The 14,957-nt window shown below is 37.1% G+C and overlaps 1 protein-coding gene across 2 annotated transcripts in view; it reads left to right on the top strand.

Moving 5' to 3' along the window:
• The window catches only part of LOC124788748 (centromere protein I-like), a 358,748-nt gene that overhangs the window by 123,382 nt on the left and 220,409 nt on the right, over window positions 1-14,957 (top strand). For both annotated transcript variants that reach the window (XM_047256033.1, XM_047256040.1), the window contains one exon: window positions 6,617-6,726. In XM_047256033.1, coding sequence (XP_047111989.1) covers window positions 6,617-6,726 — 110 coding nt within the window. The remainder of the gene's footprint in view (window positions 1-6,616; window positions 6,727-14,957) is intronic.

The raw sequence follows: 14,957 nt of genomic DNA, 5'->3' as shown, positions 1-14,957 counted from the left end.
TCTCCACTTGCTTTGTAGTTCTTGAGCTCACTTAAAGCTTTGTAGACTTCCTGAATTGTCGATGAGTTTATATTTTCTGGTGGGGTTTTTATTGGAGTTTCTGTGTTTATTTCAAGAAACTCAGGAGGATCTTCACGATTTAGTAGTTCGTTAAATGTTTCTGCATAAATTTCTGAATTTCTTTTATCACTATGGGCCATCATATTGTTTTTATTTTTAGCATTAGTTTTGGGGGATCATATCTTTGGAGTTGTCTGCTGAATGTTTTGCAGTAATCTCGTGAGTTTGTTTTCTTATTACACTACTGGCCATTAAAATTGCTACACCAAGAAGAAATGCAGATGATAAACGGGTATTCATTGGACAAATATATTATACTAGAACTGACATGTGATTACATTTTCACGCAATTTGGGTGCATAGATCCTGAGAAATCAGTACCCAGAACAACCACCTCTGGCCGTAATAATGGCCTTGATATGCCTGGGCATTGAGTCAAACAGAACTTGGATGGCGTGTACAGGTACAGCTGCCCATGCAGCTTCAACATGATTCCGCAGTCCATCAAGAGTAGTGACTGGTGTATTGTGACGAGCCAGTTGCTCGGCCACCATTGACCAGACATTTTCAATTGGTGCGAGATTCGGAGAATGTGCTGACCAGGGCTGTACATTTTCTCTATCCAGAAAGGCCCGTACAGGACCTACAACATGCGGTTGTACGTTATCCTGCTGAAATGTAGGGTTTCGCGGGGATCGAATGAAGGGTAGAGCCATGGGTTGTAACACATCTGAAATGTAACGTCCACTGTTCAAAGTGCCGTCAATGCGAACAAGAGGTGATCGAGACGTGTAACCAATGGCACCCCGTACTATCACGCCGGGTGATACGCCATAATGGCGATGAGGAATACACGCTTCCAATGTGCGTTTACCGCTATGTCGCCAAACACGGATGCGACCGTCATGATGCTTTAAACAGAGCCTGGATTCATCCGAAAAAATGACGTTTTGCCATTCGTGCACCCAGGTTCGTGGTTGAGTGCACCATCGCAGGCACTCCTGTCCGTTACAGCCATGCGGATAAGATGCCTGTCATCACAACTGCTAGTGATACGAGGCCGTTGGGATCCAGCACGGTGTTCTGTATTACCTTCCTGAACCCACCGATTCCATATTCTGCTAACAGTCATTGGATCTCGACCAACGCGAGCAGCAATGTCGTGATACAATAAACTTAAATCATTTTAGGCTACAATCCGACCATTATCAAAGTCGGAAACGTGATGGTACGCATTTCTCCTTCTTACACCAGGCATCACAACAACGTTTCACCAGGCAACGCTGGTCAACTGCTGTTTGTATATGAGAAATCGGTTGGAAACTTTCCTCATGTCAGCACGTTGTAGGTGTCGCCACCAGCGCCAACCTTGTGTGAATGCTCTGAAAAGCTAATCATTTGCATATGGCAGCATCTTCTTCCTGTCGGTTAAATTTTGCGTCTGTAGCACATCATCTTTGTGGTGTAGCAATTTTAATGGCCAGTAGTGTATTTGTTTCTATCATAGAAAGTATATCCTTTTGGGATTGATGTTTAACCCTCCTTAATGTTTTTTGAGTCATCTTTCTTTTTTTTCCTCTCTCTCTTTTTTTTTGAGTTACAAGTAAGATTCTTTTGTTTTTTGACCCTGTACCTTAACCAGGTGTGGTGTCTATCTTCCACTGTTTTATCACATTTGTCATTCCATCACTGGTGTTTTTTCCTGTGATTTATTGGGGCTACTTCTTCAGCTATTTGTTTCAGTTGGGGAATTATTTCACCCAGATCATCTGTTATTTTTTATTCCTACTTTGTTCATATTCCTTGTTATTTATCAATTTATGAGGGTCATAGGTTCTCGTCTTTCTTCTCTTCACTATAATTATCATCAGCTGCACAACTGAATCTGAGTCCGGGATCTTAACAAATTAACTGCCTCATTTTGTTATATCTAAAGTACAGATTTCTTTGTGTTTATATACTTAGTATACATTAGTTCAGTAAAATGAAAAATAGTTATACACTTTTCGCTTAATACATCTGCACTTTCCATTTCATATGCCACATACTCTTGCAGTGACTTTAGGACTTCAACGATGCTGCCACACCTGTTACGTCTCCATGCCTTCCCTTCTGCCTGTCTAGAAATCGGAGGCAGCATCTTTTTATGATGCAAGACATTAATGTTGTCCACTAGCAGTATTTTTTTCTTTACTGTTAATCTCTTCACTGATCTATATTGTAGCTATTGCTTTAATCTCTCTGAGCAAATCATTATACAATTTTAATCCCTGATAGAATAAACTGTTTCGAGTTCTTCATTTATTTTTCCATTGCAAACTTAAGTCCAAACGGGCTTTTGTTCCATGATTGTGTATAGAACTATTTCTGACATAATGAACAAATGTTTTCCCTGATACGCAAAACATGAACTCACTTGGAGCAGTGAGGATACACAATTTTTAGACATAAATAGCGAATGTGATTACTAATTTTAGCTATTATTCTTATGGCCTTTTTTTGCTGTTTGAATACTACATCTCTGTTATGCTTATCTGATCCCCAGAAAGGAATTTTCTACTTAAGAATTGAGTACACGCAAAAATAGTGCACCACAAAGTACTCGCACATACTTATGATAGAACCCTTAGGGAGTAATGTGCTGATGACTTCTCTTTGGCAGTATCTTTGTACGTTTCTTTCATGTCAGTTGACAGTTAATCCCCAAAAACATTGTATTTGCATCACCTTCTGTAATTTTGTCACTTATGTTTAGTGTGGTAGAGTTGCTTTCCCTCTTTAAGCTGAAATTAGTGTTATTTGTTTTCCTTACGGTCAGGGAGCGAAAGGCTATTTACAATTTGTACAGAAACCAGATGGCAGTTATAAGAGTCGAGGGGCACGAAAGGGAAGCAGGGGTTGGGAAGGGAGTGAGACAGGTTTGTAGCCTATCCCTGATGTTATTCAATCTGTATATTGAGCAAGCAGTAAAGGAAACAAAAGAAAAATTCGGAGCAGGAGTTAAAATCCATGGAGAAGAAATTAAAACTTTGAGGTTTGCTGCTGACATTGTAGTTCTGTCAGAGACAGCACAGGATCTGAAAGAGCAGCTGAACGGAATGGACAGTGTCTTGAAAGGAGGATATAAGATGAACATCAACAAAAGCAAAACGAGGATAATGGAATGTAGTCGAATTAAATCGGGTGATGCTGAGAGTATTACATTAAGAAATGAGACGCTTAAAGTAGTAAATGAGTTTTGCTATTTGGGGAGCAAAATAATTCAGGATGGTCGGAGTAGAGGAGATATAAAATGAAGATTGGCAATGGCAAGGAAAGCGTTTCTGAAGAAGAGAAATTTGTTAACATCGAGTATTGATTTAAGTGTCAGGAAGTCATTTCTGAAAGTATTTGTATGGAGTGTAGCCATGTATGGAAGTGAAACGTGGACAATAAATAGTTTAGACAAAAAGAGAATAGAATCTTTTGAAATGTGGTGCTACAGAAGGATGCTGAAGATTAGATGGATAGATCACATAACTAATGAGGAGGTATTGAATAGAATTGGAGAGAAGAGAAATTTGTGGCACAACTTGACTGGAAGAAGGGATCGGTTGGTAGGACATGTTCTGAGGCATCAAGGGATCATCAATTTAGTATTGGAGGGCAGCACGGAGGGTAAAAATCGTTGAGGGAGACCAAGAGATGAATACGCTTAACAGATTCAGAAGGATGTAGGTTGCAGTAGGTACTGGGAGATGAAGAAGCTTGCACATGATAGATTAGCATGGAGAGCTGCATCAAACCAGTCTCTGGACTGAAGATAACAACAACAACATTCAGTGTTAATTTACTTCATACTGTCCAATTGTACATGCTTTAGGGTTTTTTTGACTTCTCATTTGTAAGTTCCAGTGTTTTATCATTAAGTATAATATTGCTGTCGTCAATGAAGAAAATTTTTTTCTCTGTGACTTCTGTTGTTTGGAAAGTCAGTAATATAAGCTAACAACAGAGTTATATCTAATACTTCTAGCTTGTACAGTAGTATTTTATGGTCAACAGTGTCAAAAGCCTTGGATAGGTGTAAAAATACGCCTGTAACACAATCATTCCTCTCGGGAGCTCCAAATACACTTTTTGTAGACTGTGTGATGGCCGATTTGTACTTCTATGTTGGAAGCCTAACTGCGATTCATGGAGAAAGTTGAATTTATTCCGGCAACTTATTAGACAGACGCTGATTTAATCATTCTCCCTGCAGATGAAGGCTTCACCTCTGTTGTGATGAATTGGAGTGTACCTGTCAGAAGACTTCTGCCAATTATCCAACCCCTCAACCTACAAGCTCCACCATAGTGGTCCTATTCCAGAAGTACAACATACCCTTCAATGACCACTGAAATCCTTAGACCCCACCCCTGAATGTCTTGTTTTAATCTGCTTTCATTTTTTATGTGTATGTTATCTTATATGTGTCTGTTATCTTATATGTGTCTGTCTTTTCTCGTTTCTTGTTTTGTATTCATTAAGTGATAAAAATGCAAGGAGATGGCTTCCGCATAGGACCAGGTTTTGAAAGTGGTCATTCAAATCGTGGCTATTGAATTGAAATCAGCTGTAGCTTCACTTTAGGTGACTTGACCATTATATTGTAGTCTTCTGAGGACGGCACCCAATATTAGGCTAGTTATGCACTTATACTGTTCAGAATACATTCCACTATAGCAATAAGAATCAACTTATATAGTTTTAGGAAATTAGACCTCATAGAGGAGAATTGATTTCTTGTCAATTACATCACCCCAATTTGAACTTGACTGAGATGAACTGAACTTCAGATACTGCATGGTTCACAATTTTAACATTTTATTTTTTACCTGCATCATAAACATCATTATCTTGCTCCATGCTTATTGTTAGGAAGTCTTCTGGATGTAACTCAGCAGTGGTGCAAAGCCGCAGTATGTTGCTTACTGCTTGGCAACTTGTTAATTGTTCCTTTCATTGCACACTATCACTTCTGCCCCTCAGGAGCCTGTAACACACACACAAGTACCATTCCTCTACCAAATCCAAATGCTAACGTATTGTATCAAGCCACAGGTGATTATATGATCTACAGTTACGTCGTAAGTGCTGGCCTTTGTGACCTTTGTATCATGCACAATTTTTGATCCTGTATCAGTATGTCCTCTTTGCTCACGCTGAGCTATGCAAAGTGAGATTGTGAGAAACCATCAAAGTTGAATCATAAAAGCAAATTTCAGAGTGCCCCGTAATAATCAAGTTACTATCACTGTCATTTTTTATTCTAATGACATCCAATCCTTTCGTCAAGCTACATGTATTCCTTAATACTGAATGCTCAATGGACATATGAAGATAATCACACATACTGTTGTTTGAGATAACATAAATGTATCGGCCGATAAAATATAGTCTGTAATTCATGTTCTGATTCCTCGTGCTCCTTCGTGTTGCCACTGTTTTCATACATATATGGAACAGGCAAATTTTTGTCTTTTGATTACTACCTTATAATAATTCTGTGTTTCTTACAGAAGAGTTGTGAGAGTTTCCTTGTTTTTATTTGTGATCTGCTTTTATCTTTTCCCAATTTTTTATGTTTTCTATCTATTCTTTTCCCTATCAGTAACTTGTTTCACAAATCTCTAAATGTGGATATTTGTGTAAGTCAGTTAATCATTTTAACTTGCGTCAAGGAGTTGTTCACTTAATTGACGATGTTTATCATTCTAAAATCACCTGGCAGATAAACTGTCTACATCTTTTCTGTTTAAGTTAACTGTCTGATATGCAAAAGTGTTTTCATGACAGTGATTGTTGGCATTACTCAGTAGGAAGATTTTATTCCAGATAAAGTTAAATGATGGTATTAGCACAAAAAATGTTAGGAGGTGATTGCAGTGTAAAATTGCTTGGGAGGAGAAAAAAAAAAGTCAAATGAAATGTGGTACAGGCTAAAGTTTAGAAAAGAGGTATGTTCCAGAATATTCTTTGTATTTCTGACTGGTGCTTACAATTTCACAAAATAAATGTGTATTTCTTCTTTGTGCCTCCAGTTAATATTAGGTTGTGTTTTTGGCGTCCTTCCAGTTACTTTTCTCATTTTTCATTATACGTATATAAGATACACGTACCCTGGTGATCAGAATTAAATCGGCATACATTGTGAGAGTGATCAGGAAATCACAATCTGGACCACCGAAGAATAAATGTAGCTGGTGCATTTCCAGAACCTTGTAACTGTTTGCGAAAGAGGAAATGGAGTGGTAGGAGTTAGTGAGGTATTTGCTCTCTAGCAAAGGCTTATTATTGTTCTGTGGTGTTAGATGAAAAAATATGTATCTTTCCTCACAATGTCAGTTACTAAGGGGGGGGGGGGGGGGGGGGGAAGATGGACTAACTTGCTTTGAATGTTATATAATAGTATATCTGTGCATCTGTATATGTGCAAATTTTTAGCTCTTCTACTTGTAGCTTGGTGTCTGCACATGTTTGTGTGTTTTGTAATACATCAAGACTAATTTTTTGTTCTCTTTATTAATTGTAGGTTAAGAGGAAGAGGGAAAGTGATAGTCTTATTCCACCACCAGTGTACATCTCTGTAGGATCAAAAAGCTATAGCAACAGGGGAGAGTTAACAGTGGACTATTTCAGATCGTAAGTGTATTTTTCTGTTAACAGCTACATTTATATTTTTACTCGTAAAATAAGCCATTGTAGTCTTTAGTCATAACACAATCCAACAATGTGAACACCTTTTTAATAAAAGCAACTTTTAATGTGCTTAATCCTGGTTTTACGACAAAAAATCCATAAAACACATATTTCCTTCCAATTAACACTCAGTATTTAACAATTGCATCTTTAGCAAATTTATTGATGTATATTTCATAAACTATTTCAATTAATGATAACATAAGATCAAAATTTTAGTGGAAGCAGTTTTACCAGTTAGTGTCGTGATTGCTATGAAAAGCTATTTTGCCTCTTCTTTTCATGCTTAAGAGCCTCATGGATCCAAAAAAAATTTCAATTGCCACCTCTTCGCATTAAGCTGGGCGTTATGAAACAGTTGTGTCCTCTAAATTATTAACGTAAAAAACAGTACGTAGTTAACAGTATGTACAGAATTACTTATAACCAGTAGCAAAAGTTACAAATCAATAAGAATAAATGACAGTAAAAATCAAACACAGAACTTGTAATAAAGCAGAAAAGATCACAACACAAAATATGCCAGTGTGTTTACTTACTCAACCTTTTATAATACCTCCGTGCTCATGATGAAAAAGTACACAAGAAGATGTCACTGCTATACAGTTTATAAAAGCCTTACCAGAGAGAGAGAGAGAGAGAGAGAGTATTTCATATGCTCTCAAGATTTTTCCTCATCTGTCAGACGGAAGACTGAAAGAAGGCTTGTTTTTTGGACCTGATATTTAAAAATTACACTTAATTCCAACTATGAATTTAAAAAAATTTGCTTGGAGGGAAGCTTGGCTAGCATTTAAATGAAGTTGATATTAAATTCTTGTGGAGGGGAGGGGGGGGGGGGATTTTTTACCCAAAATGTTGGAAAAGTTTAACAAGTTGGACTTTTTTAATGTGCTTCAATATTCAGTTTTTAAGTAATCACCTGGGTTTTTCCTCTGAATGATCAGGTGACATCAATGAGGAATGATGTGAATGCTTTCATGAAGACACCAAAGTGAAGGAAATATGGTATCAGGACCACTGGAATACCAAAATGATGGGCAAATACTGTTGTTCACTTCATTGAGACATACAGTGGGCACTTCAATAGAAAAATAGCTGTATCAGATTCTTTAATAAGAGGAGAAGAATGTAATGTAAGGCAGTGGACACAAAGTTCCAATGTAATATAACAAGTGTTTTTATGTTTGTACTTTACAAAGCCTTTGTTCATACTGAAATATTATTTTTTGTTCCAAAAACAGATGTTTTCTGCACATGATAGAAAATAATACTGGGGGCAGATATAGTGCGATGTCAAAGAAAAAAAATCAGATTTTGCCATAACCTAACAAAAATTAATCAATTTTTTTTGTTGGTGTTTGTAATTATTAGGAATTGATAAGTTTTCTGCATCTAAATATTGTGTGTTTAATAAGTTGAAATTGTTAATAGTAATGTGTTGCCATCAAAGACTTATGTACATTCAGATTTATAATCAGCACTCCTTATTCATAATCTAGCAGACCTTTAAATCAATGTTCACTCCACTTTGACTAGATTTCATTCATTCATTATGTTCCACAGATCCCATCGCGAAGAAGAAACATCAGGGATGTTAGTAAATCTATGTTTCTTCATGTAATCTGCAAGTTGTAAATGTCTGCACCTTTTAGACAAGGATGATAACATACATAAATTCTATCATTGAACACGATATCTTTTTGTTTGGTAACATCATTTCCGTTGTATGGTAGAATCAACTAATTATTAATTTCCTATACCTCCACCAAATAGATTGCTGTGAATGTAGATAGTTGTGTTGCATGCTCACAATTTCCCCAGGTTGCTTGTACAACTTTCACAAAAGAAACAGTTGCAATTAAAATCCAGTTTTTATGTCTTCATTGGAGGTCACTCATCCTACTACTTTAAACCTGTAAAAGCAACCAATGAGCCCAGCCATAAAAAGCTAATAGTATGATAAATGCATAGGAGACAATGGTAGAAACCTGGAGGTCATAGCAGAGAGTAGTAATTGGTTAGGTATCTTCATTCCTGTAAATGACATGGTACAATCAAATAGAAAGTAAGAAGTGACATAGACATATCATATTTACATGGGACTCTAACAGAAGGTAATAAAGACAGTAATTTAAAGTACCATTCTGTTGATGGAATAGGGACCATGTATGATAATTCTGACCCCTTAACAGCTTAATTTGGTGAAAAAGTGGGTTCTCATCTTGGAATTATATTTAGCCATGCTGGTTGAAGCAATAAAACATTGTGAAGTTGTGTTTGGCATCATTGGTAATCGTTTCTGAATCTGATGTAATCTAGATATGTGGTGGCAACTAGAGTGCGCAAGTTACTGACTTGCTAATGGTGTGGAATGCCATAAATTTCTATAATTGTACACAACCAGTATTTACCAATGGCACAGAGAGGAGTGAAGGACATAAGCAAAACATCATCCACCTCATTCTGTTGCCATTCTAACAGCATCAGAAAGATGTCTACTCAAACAGAACAATGCCCAGACACATACTTATCTTGCTACCAAATGCCCTGTTTGAAGATCATAGCCCAGTTACCGGATATGTTCCCCTTTGAACATGTGCATAATACATTAGAGTAGAAGTAGGTCCAGACTTTATTGGCCAGATGTGACAACAAATGGAAGTAGTGTGGAACACTAAACATTATCTCTCAATATCGAATCCAGCACCTCTATGACTGCCTCCATAAATGTTTTCAGAACTGCATATTTTCCAGAGGAGGGTGTACAAAATACTGAAATTGTCTAAGACAGTCTATCTGTAGGTCTCTGTCCCTGTGATATAAACATATACATAATACAACATGTGTAATACTAAGCATTAATGAAATTTGTTAATGGGGAAAATGGCTTCAGGCAAGTAATTTTCCACTATTGCTGTTTGTAAAAGATTTCATGCGATTGTGGGTCATTTTCTTCAGAAGGAGCAATGCGAGGTCATCCACACGTATCAAATGGCTACAGAAGAGTTGACTCTGAAAGCAAACCTGCTTCATTCAATCCCGACTAAAGTTATCCAAGGGGACTTTCTTTTGGAGTCGCCTTTTTACTGAAAGAGAAAGTGACTGGCTATCGACTGTGACAGAATGCTGCAACAAATAGAGCTCTGGTGTCTGCTGCAAGCCCCCTCCCTCCTCCCCCCCCCCCCCCCCCCCCCCCCCCCCCATGTTTCCCTTCTGGAAAACTACAGTGGCAGTCTCCTAATACAATTTAGTGGGAATGTGGAGAGATGTCATATAAAATCGTGTTAGGGCATATTTTGACAGCTTCAGCAGAGGAGTTGGAGAGTGCATAGCAAAAAGTGTATGTAACTTAAATGATGTCATTTTCAAGTCCAGAGTCTTCATTCTATAGACTTCTCTTTATGATCCTTAAAGGGCACATACCCCACTATGCTGTATCAATAAACGAGTTGAAATGTGCAAGTAAATCTTGTTATATGCGATAGTTGTATTTCGCGAAATAGTCGTGTATACTAAATTTGTGTAAAATGAGTGCCATTTTATACATAAAATACAGGTTTAGGTTCTTGTTTACTTATATATTAAGTTTAAAATAGCAGAGTTTCTTAGTATTTTTTACCAAAAATAACCATTATTATCTTTCTATATATACATTTTAATGAAAAATTTATTTGCTTAAAAATTTGACATTGATACAATAATATACGAAATTCATTTTCATTAAGTCCATGTACATCCTAAATAGCCTTTGAATCATCTACATTGGAAGATAATGATGGTGCTATAGTCAGTTCAGCTTCATTGATAGATTTCTTTACATGCAAGTTCTTTGTATCTGAACTGTTTTTGCTAGGCACTTGACATTCATTTAAAGTGCCTCACTGTTCTGCATTATGTCACAACTTCTTTAAACCTCATTTTATATTCCTTGGCTCCAACATCATCTGCCACAGCTGCCTCTCTTGTCATTTTAACTTTGTGAAAGCCACAAAGATCCTTGAAGTGATCAAACCTACCTGAGCTGGCCAAGAACAGTGCTGGCTCCAGAGGGAAGTATGTGTTGCTGGTTGTGATGCATTTTTTCGTTCTTACCATTGCTTCCCAGTGAGATTTGGTTACTCTAGTCACACTTAAGTCATTTGAAGGTTGAGCAGTTTTTTGAATTGATTCCGTATTATGGTGATTACTGCTCACACTGGATTCACTAAGTCTCAAAGCACGCTGTATGACAATAATATGCTCATCCTTCCCTCCCCATGATTCATCAGTCTGCCGACTGGTTTGATGCAGCCCATCACAAATTCCCCTCATGTGCCAACCTGAATGACAGTAAAAATCAAACACAGAACTTGTAATTAAACAGAAAAGGTCACAACACAAAATATGCCAGAGTGTTTACTTACTCAACCTGTTATAATACCTCCGTGCTCATGATGAAAAAGTACACAAGATTTCTGAATGAATTAGAAGTAGACTTTTGAATGCATGCATAGTGTACGTGATGTCTGCCAGGAGAATCCTCATCGCATCTAGAAATAAACTTTCCGCAGACAAAAAGGGACGGGGCTATACGAGCTGAGCGAGTAAAGCCGAACGAATGAATGCCAATCACTGTCAGATTATGTGGTTGATTGGGTTTGCGAACAATCAGCGTTCTTATAATTACTAGCAAAATCCATAGATTCAGACTACCAGAATGGAAATAAATGACTGACAGGAATAACAGGTGAGAAAGATTACGTATTATCTTCTCGGTGTATCCAAGAAAACGATATTTTTACAGAAAAATTTTGGCCATATCGCTACACTAGTAAGCACCAGTAGTACAGTCCCTGGCTAGCAGCTGCGTAAGTTCTATTCTGGAAGTAACGCGGAAAACATGTTGTTCGAACATGTAATAACGCCTAACCGGAAAATAATCGCGGGACAAGTAAACCTGTGATTCTGGCAGGGTTAGTGAAGTTAATCGGCGAACAAATTTTGACAGTGGCAGCAATAGCTAAAGAATTTGTGATGACAAGATTGTTTGTTAGAATGAGGAAGGAGAAGAAACCGGGACATCACACAAATTATGGAAGAATAAGGCAATTCCAAATTTATATAAAAATTTCGTAATACTACTTTTCGATCTCATGCTTGAGAAGCTGGTGCGTATGAATGAAATGTGAAACTATTTCCTAACATAAAGCTTTTTGCTTGTAGTAGGCCTAATAGGCATTTGATATTGGTACTTCGTGAATTATATTCTGTCGTGTTATAAAAATGGCCATTTGTGCCAAAACAGTCTCGTTTATTTGGTGTGTGTTACAAAACTGCTGCAATATTAGAAAGGCCTATTTTGTTTTATCTAGCAGACAGTGACAAAATAGATGTAATCAGATCGAGAAACCACACCAGTCTTGGCTATTATTTGTATTAACAGCTTTTTCAGTATTAGATAATGACATTTCGATTTTTCATGTAGCAAAACGTTTGACGAACTTTAATGAGGTAATAGATTCTTTCGCAGAAAGGAAAGCACGCCATGTAAAGCTGCAGCAAGATTAGAGAGAAAAAATGCTAAGAGCTAAGGTTTGAAGAAATGTGAAATTTATTGCTTATCTCTTGTCAGTATTGGTTTTATATATCCTATATTTAATTTTATGTCACACAAAACAGCAAGCTATTAACTAATAGGCAATAAAGAGTTCAGATTTTCTGAAGAGTTCTTGTTCTCTTGATTACAAATAATCCCATTCGGTATTAATAGCAAGATTTTTTTTAAGAGTGGCAGGCTGTCAAACCGGTCGACTGGGAGCAGGAAAGGCACCACAGGATATTCCAATTTCCACTCTCCTGAATATAGTTTGGACGCGCGATAGAAAAATGCTTTATGAAGAGGTGTGGCACTGCACTTTTGCATACGTAAGACCAAATAATATGTCTTACATTTCCTTGAATACATATGTTTTATGTTTCAGACTTTTCAGAAAGATGTGCGCTAAAAGATGAAAATATTTTGAAAATTCGATATTTTTAGTATTGACCCGGTTCACAACTGTCGTAGATCCAGGGCTGATGCGCAGAGCAGTCTGAGTTATAGTGGGTAGTCTCCATGTGATCCATGTTTACATTTAGTGATTTTGCTGTTTCTCCTTCATTTACTTTCTCGTTAAATGAAAACAAAATGGATATCTGTGGCCTGGCACTATCAGGTGAATTAAAACACATTCATATCATTATGGAAGGCTGAAATATGTCATTAGTTTCAGATTTTATTTTATTTCCACCTTTCTGACAGACAAACATTAATCGCCTTGCGGAACAATGAAGTTATTTTTGTCTGTTTGCTAAAGAAATTTGACTTCTGTTAACCTTTTCCGCAGAGGCAGTCAATGTATTTGAAATGAAATGTTTAATTCCACAGTACTGGCTAGTTTCAACTGTTCGCTGCATTTCAAGTGCACGTTTTCATTTTCTAGCACGTATGGCATTGTGCCATAATAAAGAACCAAACATGCTATAGTACAGTACTGGTACTCCAAGAAAATTTACATCCCAAAAACCACACTGAAAAGCTTAATATCAGGTCGAGGTCTACTTCATTGGGAACCTGCACATATGAATGTGCCCTTTAAGTATGCACTTTAAATGTGCACATTTTAATATGGTTCACGAAATTCCGATGCTCTTGCAGTATCCTCTGATGTCTTGTTTCTTTTATGACATAATGTATGATCTTTCAATGTTTTACTCGTACGTACATACTGGTTTCCTACGTCATGATAGCTACCCAAGCGCGGTGTCGTCTGTTATCTGCGCTCTCTGGCAACTGCTGAAACGAACCAATTTCTAACAGGTCGCAGGAAAATATTGCGTATAGTGGTTTGAAAAGCATTACTTTCAAAGTAAATATCCTTTTACGTAAGTTGAGGTATGTGCAAGAATGTACCATGAATTTATTAAATCACAGAGCATTTGACTCTCATTTAAAAATCAACTCTTTGATGATGAGCCGTTTAAAAGAATTTCGAATTTTATTGGCACATTTGTGTGATATATCTTAAAGTGTAACACGCGCAAAAAAGGTCAACAATATATGCGAAAGCTTAGCTTCTCTTGCACCTTGAGACCAATATTTTATGTGAAAGCTTTGCTTGTCTTGTAGCAACACTATGTATATTAATTTAAAGTATTAACTTTCCCTGTTTGTGTGTTCGTGCTACTTAACAGTGATGTTGCTGTTGGCTGACTACATCACGTGTCCTATGCTCTGAATATCCACTGTCATCAGCTGGCGAGATCACATGACATGGGCTACGAATGGGTTACAAAAGCACATCAAATTCTCAATTTCAATGATTCGGAAAGTACCATGCGGTGTTTGGTGGATTCCAATGTATACTTTTGTAATACAAAAATACGCACTACATGTTGCTGCATATCAAAGACATTTCCAAAATATGTCTCTTTCCCTGAGTTTCGCTTTCTAAAGCACCGGGAAATTGTACTCCATGTATACACCCTGTCCTGAGCAACTATGTCCGCTCCCACATTTTTAGGATAAATCCAGACAGCAGGATCCTCTGCCTAAAGAGTATCTCCAGCAGTTTAAAAAATACTGAAACAATCACTCACAAGACAGATTTTAACACTTCAAATATCACACACACCAGATGTGTCAAAGAAAAACAAACCACTGGAAAGAGTAACATGGGGCATTTCACAGACTTAACAATCCTCCATCAAAACATGCAATCATTAGAAAATAAAATACAACTATTAGAAGTTGAGCTCCAATCTTTGAACTGCACAGTAGTTTGTATTACTGAGCACTGGTGTAGAGACACAGAAATCCAACTTCTAGTATTATCATTGTATGAAAGGGCAAACTCCTACTGCAGAACTACTTCAAGGGGTGGGAGGGTCATGCATTTATATCAGAAAAGGAACACAGTACAGTAAGTGAAGACAAACACTTTGAAATATCAGCTATTGAATTAACAGGTCTTGATATCACCAAGAATTTAATCATTTTGTGTGTGTGTGTGTATAGATCTCCCAGTGGTAGTGTGGACACTTTTTTCAATAACTTAACAGAAGTTCTAGATAAAGTCTCAATTACAGAGGCCAACATAATTCTGTGTGTGGACATTAACATCAACACTAATATCATAAATGAATCCAGCAGC

The sequence above is a fragment of the Schistocerca piceifrons genome, chromosome 1 (genome assembly GCF_021461385.2).
Source record: "Schistocerca piceifrons isolate TAMUIC-IGC-003096 chromosome 1, iqSchPice1.1, whole genome shotgun sequence".
Taxonomy (NCBI): Eukaryota; Metazoa; Arthropoda; class Insecta; order Orthoptera; family Acrididae; genus Schistocerca; species Schistocerca piceifrons.
The sequence above is the reverse complement of the archived record's forward strand: the minus strand, read 5'-3'. Positions and strand labels throughout refer to the sequence as shown.